Source organism: Mesoplodon mirus, assembly GCF_964341445.2.
Source record: "Mesoplodon mirus genome assembly, chromosome: 10".
In the NCBI taxonomy this organism is placed as follows: domain Eukaryota; kingdom Metazoa; phylum Chordata; class Mammalia; order Artiodactyla; family Ziphiidae; genus Mesoplodon; species Mesoplodon mirus.
The window spans coordinates 12,287,110-12,300,036 of record NC_138986.1 but is presented as its reverse complement, the minus strand read 5'-3'; the positions used below and the strand labels follow the sequence as shown (position 1 = coordinate 12,300,036).

At 35.9% G+C, this 12,927-nt stretch overlaps 1 protein-coding gene across 1 annotated transcript in view; it reads left to right on the top strand.

Moving 5' to 3' along the window:
* SCAF8 (SR-related CTD associated factor 8) overlaps window positions 1-2,847 on the top strand; it is an 81,016-nt gene extending 78,169 nt beyond the window's left edge. The window contains 1 exon segment of the mRNA XM_082633583.1: window positions 24-2,847. Coding sequence (XP_082489709.1) covers window positions 24-1,477 — 1,454 coding nt within the window. The 3' untranslated portion in view covers window positions 1,478-2,847.
* The last annotated feature ends 10,080 nt before the right edge of the window (window positions 2,848-12,927 follow it).

The following is a 12,927-nucleotide window of genomic DNA, read 5'->3' as shown; positions in this document are numbered from 1 at the left end:
TATTTTTCTTCTTTCCATTTTAGTGATTCCAAATGATGTTTCAGGTGGCTCTGCGATTTTAGGAGGACAGCCGCCAAATGTGACGAACAATTCTGGAATTCTGGGAGTCCAAAGACCAAATGTATCAAGTAATAATGAAATTCTTGGAGTCCGACCATCTAATGTTTCCAGTAGTTCTGGGATTATTGGAGCCCAGCCACCAAATATTCTAAATAACTCTGGAATTTTGGGAATACAGCCACCAAGTGTGTCGAGTAGTTCTGGACTTCTGGGCATGCTACCCCCAAATATACCTAACAATTCCGGACTTATAGGAGTACAGCCACCCAGTGTTCCAAATACTTCTGGACTTTTGGGAACACAGCCACCAGCTGGGCCTCAACATTTACCCCCTTTAAATCTTTCTAATCAAAGGATGCCTGCAATGCCGATGTTAGACATTCGTCCAGGACTAATACCACAGACACCTGGACCAAGATTCCCTTTAATGCAGCCTGGAATTCCACCTCAGCGGGGACTCCCTCCCCCAGCGGTGCTTGATTCAGCTCTTCATCCACCACCCCGTGGTCCTTTTGCTCCAGGAGATATTTTTAGTCCACCTGAAAGACCTTTTCTAGTTCCTGGAAGACAAAGTGTAGACAATGTTGCTAATCCAGAAAAAAGGATACCACTTGGGAATGATAACATTCAACAGGAAGGAGATAGAGATTACCGGTTTCCTCCCATAGAAACCAGGGAAACCATTAGTAGACCTCCCCCGGTGGATGTTAGGGATGTGGTTGGACGGCCTGTAGATCCAAGAGAAGGTCCTGGAAGGCCTCCATTAGATGGTAGAGATCATTTTGGAAGACCTCCTGTAGATATTCGAGAGAATCTTGTGAGGCCAGGCATAGATCATCTTGGTCGAAGAGACCACTTTGGCTTTACTCCAGAGAAGCCCTGGGGGCATAGAGATTTCGACGAGAGAGAGCATCGGGTTCTACCTGTCTATGGTGGTCCAAAGGGCTTACATGAAGAAAGAGGTAGATTTCGGTCTGGAAACTATCGGTTTGATCCTAGAAGTGGTCCTTGGAACAGAGGATTTGGACAAGAAGTTCACAGAGATTTTGATGACCGCAGAAGACCCTGGGAGAGGCAAAGGGATAGGGATGACAGAGATTTTGATTTCTGCAGAGAAATTAATGGAAATCGTTTTGGACGAGATAGAATTCAAAACACCTGGGTCCCCCCTCCTCATGCTCGGGTTTTTGATTTTTTTGAAGGGGCCACTTCTCAACGAAAAGGTGATAATGTGCCTCAGGTTAATGGTGAAAATACCGAGAGACATGCTCAGCCACCACCTTTACCAGCGCAGAGTGATCCTGAACTTTATGAAAAACTGACATCTTCAAGTGAAATAAACAAGGAGAAGAGTGACACAGTTGCTGATATAGAGAGTGAACCAGTGGTAGAAAGCACAGAAACTGAGGGGACATAATCATCACTCAGTAGGTAAAAGATACATTTTGTAAAGTTGTCATCTCTCTGTAATAGATTAATGGCTGACTGGACCATAGTTGTTCACTTTTGTCTGCCAGAATTAAGTTAATCTGATGTTCATGTTCACCTTTCTCTTAATATAATTGTACAACTGACTTGTATAGACATTGTTCTTAATACGAACATGGTAGGTAAACATTTTTTTATTTTTCTGATAAAATATAAATGTTGCCCTCAGATTCTTTTAACTTCAAGGAAATGAATAACAGCTTGTCAGAGACTTCCTATGGAAGAAAGAATTTTTTAGATACTACCATTAGGTTGGATATGGTAATAGATATATTTCAAAATAGCAAGCGGTGGTATATCTTATCCATATCTTTAGGCTGCTGCAGACTTTTAAGGTAATAGACAAAGCTGTGATATTTTATGCAAAGACTGGCTCTAGATATTTGAGGAGCACAATACAGAGATTTTAAAAAGTGATTTTGTAAAATCTACACTATGGTCTCTGTTTCTCCAAAGTAAGTGTTTGTGATTTGTTCCTCATACTGCAGTGAGTAAAAAAGAAAAAAGAAAAAAACAGAAAACAACATAAATATTAAAGTACGTTTCAATGTTGGGTGAATTTTGTTTTTAGATGCCAATAAAACTTATTTGTTTGATAACAGTGTTCTAGGAATTGTATTTTTTTAACCTACAGATTCTTAAAACCATGGATCATTAGCAGCATGTGCTTAGTTGCAGAATTTTTCTATTACTCGTAATAACAACAAAGAACCATGTGGTTGAAAAAAGCATGTACTTTGATATAAAAATCATGCAGTCTCATTAGTATGTGTGTAATATCTGTGTATATTTATTGCATAAGTCATATGTAGAGTTTTCTTTCTCTGTATGTCTATTTTCATGCACATACAGAGAAAAATAGAAAGTTGGTAGTTTAGATAATAAAATATTCTTTAAAACTGGGTAGAAAATAAGAGAAATTGGGCTAATTGACATTGCTCATAGTTACAGCTCTTAGCCTTTATGATGGTAAACTAAGAAATACTGTAAAGAAATACATTGGCAGTTTGACAGTTCTCTTTTAATACAGTTAAGCATGAAGCCAGATTTAGCATCCAGCTGAATCCACGGAAATGCTTGCATTGCTTTGTTTCACACTATTTGCTGTTCTGCATAGATGGTGCTTGTAGTAAAGTACTTACTGGTCACGTGCCTGAGGTGAATTTCTCAATTGCACAAAATGTACAGTAGTGTCGGTGGAGTGTACAACAGTAGCTCGTATACCAGACACAATGTGTCCGTCATGTGTCTTGTAGGCTCTGCATAACGCTGTTGAGATGAGCTTCCAAGGTAAACTGAGCAGCAGAAAAATTGGGGATAAGTTTCCTGCTTTATTTATTATTATTATGTTTTTGCTTTTGCTTTTCATTTATTTGCTGTTTGTTTCTCCTTTGGGTTTTACATATATACACATATATATAAAACCATTGGTGTTTTTCCGTTTCTAATGATGGCTTTCATTTGGTCCCATGAACAGTTGCTTTGTCTCCTATTCCAGTAATTCCTCATTTGTTCTATTTACCTAAAATTCTTAAGTTACATTTGTCAAGCCCCCCACCCCACCCCGCACCAAAAGAAATGATGGGTACACCAGCTATTGAACATTGGGTGGTTTTTGCTTCCCTCTGATGATCTATAGATCTTTAAGGATTCTCGCCAAAAATAAAGTCTTTTCTTCTTGTAGGTTCTGAAATAGAAATAGTACGTTATTTATTTTGGTTTTTGGAAAAGTGGATGAGAGGGGGAGTTTGGTGTTTATTTCTAGGGTAATTGAATTCAGTCCAATAATTTCGGGTTGGTTTCAGATCATTTCCTTGGGGTAATGGGAAAAACTGTGACATTGGTACAAAGTTTTAATATTCTGGAAAGATTTAGCCTTGTCCTTAAGGAAATTATATTAACTGGAATTTCAAACTACTTTAGTTACATTTATCATTATCAAAATTAAGTGACATTCACTTGGATTAAGTAGCCATAAAAAAGAAAGTGAGACTTTTCAGTGACTTTTGATCCCAAGCTTTTTATCACCCTTGGGCCTTCATGTGCAAACTTGAAGACAAAATGTGTACAAGTATTGCACTGGTTTGACGATTCTGATGGTGGAAGTTACCTAATCAGTTGTTAGTACTGTCTCCTAGAAACCCATCTTGGACATGTGTGACACTGGAAATGTCACACATTCCAATGTTACATTGGAAATGTAAAACAGCTGAAAAATAATTATGTGTAGTTAGGCTCCCTTTATCCTTGTATTGTTGTGTAATGTTTGAGTGAAAGGGTATTATTCATCCTCATACTGAATTTCCAAAATTGATATTTACGTTCACTATTTTTTTTTAAACGGTGGAGAGAACAGTTAATTGTCTTACTTTGCTAAGTTTGACATAAGACCAATCACACTTTTGATGCTCTGGATCACAGTACGGCTGTCACTGGAATGCTAGCAATTAGAACTATGCAAGGAGCACCTAGATACTGTAATAAAACAGTTGAAGTGCTGCAGGCAATAATTACATTAGACAGGAGGTCACATAGTGTTTTGATATGGAGAGAGAGAGAATGATAGGACTTAGTGTGGTATGAGTAGATTGCAGCGTTAATAGACATTAATTTCTAAATTTTTTTTATGTGTTTAAACATTTCGTTAAACATTGGCTTCTGTTCTTAGCATGAATGCATATACGGTACTTTGATCATTTTATATTGTAGGTAGAAACTTATTTTAAAGCAAGGTAGTCTTTACAGCATATCATAGGTGGAATGTTCCTTTATTTTAGTTTTATTTCAATGTGTAGGGTGTACAGAATACTTAGAAAGCATTGGAAGATGGAATCGTATAAAATTATTTGTTTAAAACTCTGGAAATGACTTCATACAATATTTAATTAATACAATTTGTTTATTATTTAAACTATTGCATTCTTACCAGAGCAGTTGCTTTTGTTCTGATAATTTAGTTGCTTCACCAAATTTATTGGCCATTTTTCACAAATTTGGGGTTGTTTTGGGAATGGGACAGTTTCGTTACATTTAAAAAGAAAGTTACCTCTTTTAATTTGAAAAAGTATTTTTTTATAAACACTAGTTCATCAGATCTAAGGTGTCATTGATTGTAAGAAGCACCATTCAGAAATTTTTAAATACTTCCAATATGACATGCCAGCGATTATAAGACACATTTGTAATTCAGAAATGTCAAAATGTAAAATGTGTCTTAGGATCAAAGAAATATGGTATTTCTTTGGTATATATATATATATATATATATATATATATATATATATATATATATATATACTCCATATATATATATATATATTCCCTTACTCAGTAAGTGATTTAGAAAAATTCTGATTTTTTTGTCACTGTATATATTTTAGATGGGCACAACATTTAATGAAAAAAAAATTTAACATTTGATTAAAAATAATTTTGTTATACCTTATGTGCCTTCATCGTTATTATTGGGTGCTATATTAATAAAATGTTTTAAGGGCTTTTAACTGTTTCAAAGAAAAAAAGCATTAACATTTCACTCTTTAAATATTTTACATAATGAAGAAGAGGAGAGCAAGTGTATATTCATTTTTAAGATAGGCACAATAAATTAAAATTATGTAAGAAATCATAAATATTACAGTGTGGCAGAGAATTATAAATGTTTCCTTAATTGATGATGCTGTGGTTTTATAGGAACCATCTTTTAAACTAACTTAAGTTGTAGGCTCTAAAAATTTTATTTTCTACTTCTGAAAAAAAGTCAGGTTGCTACACTTTTTAATGGGAGATTAAAAACAAGATACCTTGATCCAGCAAAACTTTCTAGAACTAGAATTTAAAATTAATGGCACAAATTGTTTTCTTTGGGGGCATACTTTAAATGAGTGCATGTGTATTGAAAGCTGTATGAAATACACTTTCTCTGTGGTTCTCAGCCAGGAAATGTGTGACAGAAGAATCACCTGTGGAGCTTTTTGAAAATATGGGGGGATGGTCACCACAGACTTACTAATACAGAATCTCCTGGGGAGATACATATTCATGTTCATACACCAACACACACACACATACCTTCCACATATCACCACTTTAGATATGTTAAAATATGCAAATATTTAATGTACCATACACTTGAGATTTTTTTACGTGTTTTTAAAAGTAGTGATACAAAATTATTTTTAGTGTTTCAATAAAGTATACAGTTAATTGTGGTAATTGGTATTGGAGGGTGAATAAAAAATAGAGAAGTCCATCACAGATGTTTTAAATTCAAGTGTTAATCTAAAAATGAATTATTATAGCAAGAAAGGGATGGAAGGATAACCCCATATGGGATGGTTTTGTTGGAAGTATTTTTGACCCAGGTGAAACTTTGTTATCGGATACCTCAAAGAAAAATTTCCTAGATGTATCATGTAATTAAATGCTTTGATTATAAAAAGGGTCCCTTTGGGACCAAAACTGCAAGCATTAAGCTTATCAGGGATTAGGAGTAATGTTACTAGTAGGACTACTTAGATGTGGGTTGCACATCAAAGAAAGACTAATGCAGGTCGGTGGTTTATTTTGGCATGAGCTTTGCTCAGACATTTTTCTTCCCCTCTACTTAGATCTTTTTTTTTCCCCCAGGGGGCTCTTCACCTCATATGTACTTAGAATTACTCTGCCTTGTTCTAGTCAAGATACAGAACAAATATTCTAAGTAATCTGTAAAATATGTGTAGTATATCAAGGGGTAAATGGTGCTAATGGGCTAACTTTATATTGTATGAGAAATGTGAGATGCTTTGGATAGTAGGGTGACCTGTAGTGAAGGAAGCTGAGGGCATGCTTATGCAGAGCCCAGTAGGTGGTAGAGAGTGTGCTTGGAACTTGTGACCTTGAGCCCTGAGTTTAGTGAGAATTAGATGAGTTAGTTTAATGAGCGTATTAAGTTCACACAGCAGCGGCAGAATGGAGCACTTGGTTGACCTGTGTTGTTTGTCCTCCCACCTCCCACCACTGTCACTCAGCCCATGGGCGGCTGTCACTGTTTTATCTTATTTTTCTGCCTTTCTCAGAATTCTCATCACAGCACCTCCCAGCCTCCTTTTTGACCTATCATTCCAGGCAGAGGCTATCAGCTGGATTTGTCTGTTGAAAGCAATATGCTACTCCTTTGCTTAGTGATTTCTAAGGTCGTTTCCAGCATTTAAGTACCTTGAGTCAATGAAATAAGTTTTCTCTTCTGTGAAAGACTTTCTCAGAATTCTCATCACAGCACCTCCCAGCCTCCTTTTTGACCTATCATTCCAGGCAGAGGCTATCAGCTAGATTTGTCTGTTGAAAGCAATTTGCTACTCCTTTGCTTAGTGATTTCTAAGGTCGTTTCCAGCATTTAAGTACCTTGAGTCAATGAAATAAGTTTTCTCTTCTGTGAAAGACCAGCTGAGGGAGCAGGAGGAACAGAGGGAAAGGCTAACAATATTGGAACACTTTTTAAGCGAGCATAGGTTTTATTGCCTTTGGGTTTTCAAAACTAACATTTCTAAATATATGTCTTCGGACAAGTTACTGCACCTTGAAGCATCATTTCTTAAAAGCTGGCCTGCAGGGCTGCTTTTTTGTTGTTTTTTTTAATTGATGATAATATTAGCTAATGTTTAATAGGCATATACTGTGTGACAAGACCTGGGATGATTTTATTACCTGCATAATATAATTCTCATGACAGTCCTGTGAGGTAGTTGTTGCTTTAATATCTCTTACTAAGAGAAACCTGAGTCACGGATTTAATATCCTAAGATCTCACCACTTGTAAATATTTGAGCAAAGATTGAAACCCAGGCCTGTCAGATGAAAAAATTAACATGTACCACTTAATAAAGTGCCAGGCACATGTGGCAGAGGTTCACCCACTATTAGTTCCTCTTCTCTTTAGAAAAGGCAAATAAATTTGTGCAGAAAAAAGTAACCTGCGCACCAGGCTTATCCTTACAGGGTACGGCTGCAGTGAAACACTGAACTTGTGTTTTCACTGTTACAGGTGTACTTGGGGCTATCTTCTTTTCCAGTGTCTGAACATTCACTTCAGCTTCATTTTCTTAGATTCTACTTTCAGGATATGTTTTTTTTTCTTAAAGTGTTACCATAGCATAATATTGTTAACTTTCTAAATAACTTGCTACTTCGGAGGCAGGTTTGTGTTGCATTGATATTAAATAAGATTTCTTTTTGAAAACACCTTTTCCCACAAATTAAGTAAAATTTCAAAACTTTTTTATTCTTTAAAATGTTTTAATACTTGTAAAGCAGAGCCAGTGATAGCTTCCAAATTTATATTTTTGTGGCTTTGGCAGCTCCTTTCTAAAATGTGGCGGTTATACACTATATTTAGCCAAAACTTAGTACTCAGTTTTCTTGTGTATAAAACTCATTTATTAGGAATATTCCGTGGCTTGAAATAAATGAAATATGTAAAGTTATCTTTTCACATAGTAAGCATTCAGTGTTAGTCATTATTCACCACTTGAATTCAAGCAGTCTGGAGGTTAGCTGTTGTCTTTGGTAGTAGTGAATAATTTACAGTTATTTTACTTTATTAGAATATATAACCTGATTCTAGGCTTTCTTCAAGTCACTAAACTTAGATTCATAAGAGGTTTAATCCACAGCATGTCATGGTGCTGGCCTTTGATCACCTTTTCCAAAGTCTTTGGACAGATGACTCTAAACATTGTGGCCATATTACTGCCTAATCCACACATCAGGGGAAATGCTTATCATATTTGTGAGTTATACTTCTATTTCTACTAATCTTGCCAAAGTTAATTATTATTTGCTTATGTTATTATTACATGAAATAAAAAGTTCTTGCATTTGAACAGTCACTTTTTAATGACATGAGTCTTGTGTTTATTACTGAACTTGGGTCAGTTTACACATTAGTAAGAATATTAGTAAAATCAGAAGACTTGTATTAAATAATCTTTGAAAGTATAAAAGATAACTTGTTTAAGAATTGAGCTTCTCTGGTTATTGAAACTACTTTGAGCCTTTTTAGGTAGGCAAGGGTAGCATTTACCTTCTTAGAAGGTTCTGAAAAACATCACATCACAATGCACTGTGGTCATACCCAGGGTAAAGATTTAGAGATTTCTAAGTAGTAACGCTATCAGGACTTCATTTAGGACAGTGTTTTTTATAAAATTTATTTAATAATATTTGAATTACAGTCCTCTTTTTATCATATTACTTTCTGAATTGTAGCCAAATAGTGTCTGACCATATGTTAAAATACATTCTCATTACAGGGAGAGGGGTTTGAGAGTGGACAGAGAAAATTTTTGACCTCTGTGTCATTGACATTCTATATAATTTATCTTCAGAAATACACTGTTTGGCAGGGTTCATTTTCCCTTGTTTACAAATAAGCAAACTCAAATCCATGGTCACACAGCCTTTGATTTGCATAGGTGTTTGAACCCTGGGTTTGCTGACGTCAAAGCTATGCCTTACTTTAAAAAATGCTCTTTTGGACAGGTAGATTCTAATTATAATATATGGTCTGTATAATTAATTTCATAGAGCTGCTGTAACAACATACCAAAAAGTGGGTGGCTTAGAACAACAGAAACTTAATTTCTCATAGTTCTAGAGGCTAGAAGTCTGAAATCAAGGTGTTGGCAGGGCCGTTCTCTCTCTGAAGGCTCTAGAGGAGAATCCTTCCTTGCCTCTTCCCAACTTCTGGGAGTTCTCAGCAATCCTTGTTCTTGGCTTGTAGATATGTCACTTCAGTCTCTGCCTGTGTCATCACATGGCTGTTTTCCATCATGTGTCTTCACATCATCTTCCGTCTATGCTTGTCTGTATCTAAATTTTCTTCTTAAAAGCACACCAGTTTTATTGGATTAGGGACCCACCCTACTCCAGCATGACCTCATCTTGACTAATTATATTTATAATGACCCTATTTCCAAATAAGGTCACATTCTGTGGTACTGGAAGTTGGGACTTAAAATGTTTTTGGAGGACACATTTCATAACAGCCTATGACTGGATTCTGTAACTATTTAAGATCTAAGTAAATACACTTGGAACAGTTTAAAACACACAGGGGGGAAAGATAGTCACATTTTAGAGTGATGAAACACATCTTTATAGAATTCCATTTGTAAATTACTTTGGGTGTTTATAAACAAATTTAAAACCTTCATACAAGTATTGCAAATTGTTAAATACGATAGCCACTGCCTAGCTTTTAAGATGAATTTGTAATGCCCATACTTTTGTGTTTTTTAGTCATACTTCAACTAACAAATCGGCAAAGAAAATCCAAAAGCATTGGCATTATGTAGCAAAGAATCTATTTGCTGCAAATTATTCTTGCACTTAAAAAAATTCATGCTGACTTTCAAAAGTGAAGGTTTTTTAAGACTTCATTAAATACAGCTACACTGAAAACATGCAATCTGTCTTTCCATTTCATTTCTATTGTTTCTTTTTTATAGTATATTAGCATTTGTTTTGTCTGCTCATTAAAATTTCCTGTTAAGCAAGTGATATAACTATCATTTTGCTGTTTCAGTGGTTTGTTAGAAATAGATTCTTCACTTACCAAATAAATTAACAATTTGTTCACTATTTTTATTTATCTAGTAGCATAACCTTAATATATTTCTCTATTTTTTCATACAATTATCCAGCAGAATCTCTGAGTGAAAGATGGCTTTGTAGCTGACTGAATCCAAATTGTATAAAAATATAGGTCTTTACTAAATAGGTGTTTTAACAAGGTCCCCTATAACTTTTGTAGAAATTTGAATGGAGAATTCTCCTGATTTTCATTTGAAGAGCACCAAAGCACTTAGAACACTGCCTGGCATGTAGTATACCTGGGTGTTCACTATTGTTATAATTGTCCAAAGTGGCTAATAGAGACTTTGAGGGCATGCAAATCACTGTTGTATATTAACTGAACATAATTAAGGGATAATTTATGCAGATTTGAATATTAGCAACCTCACATCAGGGGGTAGGGAGAGGGGATGGCATGGAGTTATGTGTTCTTGGAACTTTAAAGCTCTGAAGTTTTTTTTTCTACCTCTACAGCTTACTTAGTTATTCGAGCTATTTTTGTGTTTCTGGTCCTCAGTACCAGTCTTTAAACATAGGGAGTTTGATTTGTTAGGCTAGTGGCAAGCCTGCTGGCATACCTGGCTTGCTGGTAATAAAGAGAGGGCTGTGATCTAATTTCAGGAAGACCGATTAGACGGCTTTCTTCCTTTTGTTAATTGTCTGAATATGTCCAGATAGTAACAATTTAATGGTGAAAACATAGTATTCCTCATTTTCTTATTCAGCAAAGTAGGAACTCAAGTTTTAAGGGTAGAGATTTTTCCATGGGACTTGAAAAAGGCTGATTCGATTAAAATGAAAAAAAAAGATTTATACTTTTCTCATAAATACACTCATACTAAAAAGAAAGTTGTTGGGACTTCCCTGGGGGTCCCATAGTTAGGACTCCACGCTTTCACTGTTGGGGGTGAGGGTTTGATCCCTGGTCAGGGAACTAGGATCCCACAAGCCGCGCCATGCAGCCATGTGGGGGAGAAAAGAAAAGTTGTTAATCACTGAAATAAACAAATTACTTTTTAAAAATTGTGTCTGACTCAATCCATTGTATGGGAACAATTGTCTTACTCAAATCATTTAGAAAAATGCTTTAAAAAATTTTTATTAGACCTCCCTATATGACACTGAGAATTTGAAAAGCATATTTAGAGTTATTTTATCCCAAATTAAGTCTGTCAAATAAAATTTGAGGTCTCAAGATATTATCTACTTGGGAGAGAGAAGTGAAGCTATTTAATTACTGTCCATTCTGGACTATCTAGTCATTCATAGCAACCAGTTTAGGAAGACATAGTAGGGATCTTGGTTCCATTGGAAATCATGAAATGCCACAATAACTGTAGTTACCTGTATTTCCAAATGTAAAACAGTAATTTAATTTCTCATCAGAGCTTTAAAAAAAATAATAGCTAGACTCTTTAGGGGATAATGTAAAATTTAATTGTTACCTTGATATAGAAAGCTAAATTTGGAATTTGGCAATCCCTTCAACTGTGTTACAGCTGTACTTTTTCTTTGCCACATGCTGTAGATGCAGTACTTTAAATGGGGAGGTGTAAGTACAAACTGTACCTGTCTCCAGATCCACAGTTCAAAGCCTTTGTTTTAATTTGAGCTCTGTGTTGAAAGTTTTCTTCCTAACATGGCTTCTATACTCTGAGCAGATAAACTCAGCAGTGTACATTTTAATTAATGGCAGACAAAGAGTGACCTCTTAAATTAATATCAGTTTTCAAAGGGCCAAAAAAGGATTTCCCTTACACCAGCAGCATTTTCATTTAACTGTTAGTAAAAGTAGGGAATGTGGGAATGTTTATGGATGAAGGAAAAATTCTAGCGGAGGATTCACCTGAGAAACTATGAGAATAAAGGCACTGACTAGCCTTTGGATCTTATCAGCCTCCAGCTATATGATTATTCTAACTGTCCAGGGGTTGTAGATGAGGGTATGGCCTTGACTCTTTTCTAAAGCACTAAACATCAGATAGAAATGATTTTCAGAGCATATAGGAATAGTATAACTAGGTCTTGAAATCAGGATGACATCTAAGTCCAGAGAGTTGAGTAAGGCTGACATTTTGTGATTTGTCATTGAGTCCTTTCAAGGTGTGATTTTCTCAGTTTCTCCAGGGGAATACTTTGCTACTTTTTCCCTTTGTTTTTAGCAGTTTAGACAGCTCCCTATCCATTGTCATTAACTCCAGTGGTTGATGGTCTGGTGGAAAAAGAAAGTCGCTATTGACTACTTAACGCCTTTTGTTGTGTTTTGTTGTCAGATATCTACTTTGGCATCTTAAAGCATCTCTTCTGGCTGGAAGTGGTTGAGCCAGGTTGATTTTTAATGGAATATATTTTTTCTGTTGCTCAGTGAGTAGTCTTTGCTTTTGTTTCTTGAGTTCACATTTTTAATTTAACATTTCAAAATGGTTTCTGATAATCTAATACAATTTATAATACAATTTATACACATAGATGTATATATGTACATGCATATGTGTATATATCAGGCACCTTCTCAACCTTTAGCAAGCTTTGTAGATTTTCTTTTTTTTTTTTTTTTTTTTTTTTTTTTTTTTTTTTTTTGCGGTATGCGGGCCTCTCACTGTTGTGGCCTCCCCCGTTGCGGAGCACAGGCTCCGGACGCACAGGCCCAGCGGCCATGGCTCACGGGCCCAGCCGCTCCGCGGCATATGGGATCCTCCCAGACCGGGGCACGAACCCGTGTCCCCTGCATCGGCAGGCGGACTCTCAACCACTGCGCCACCA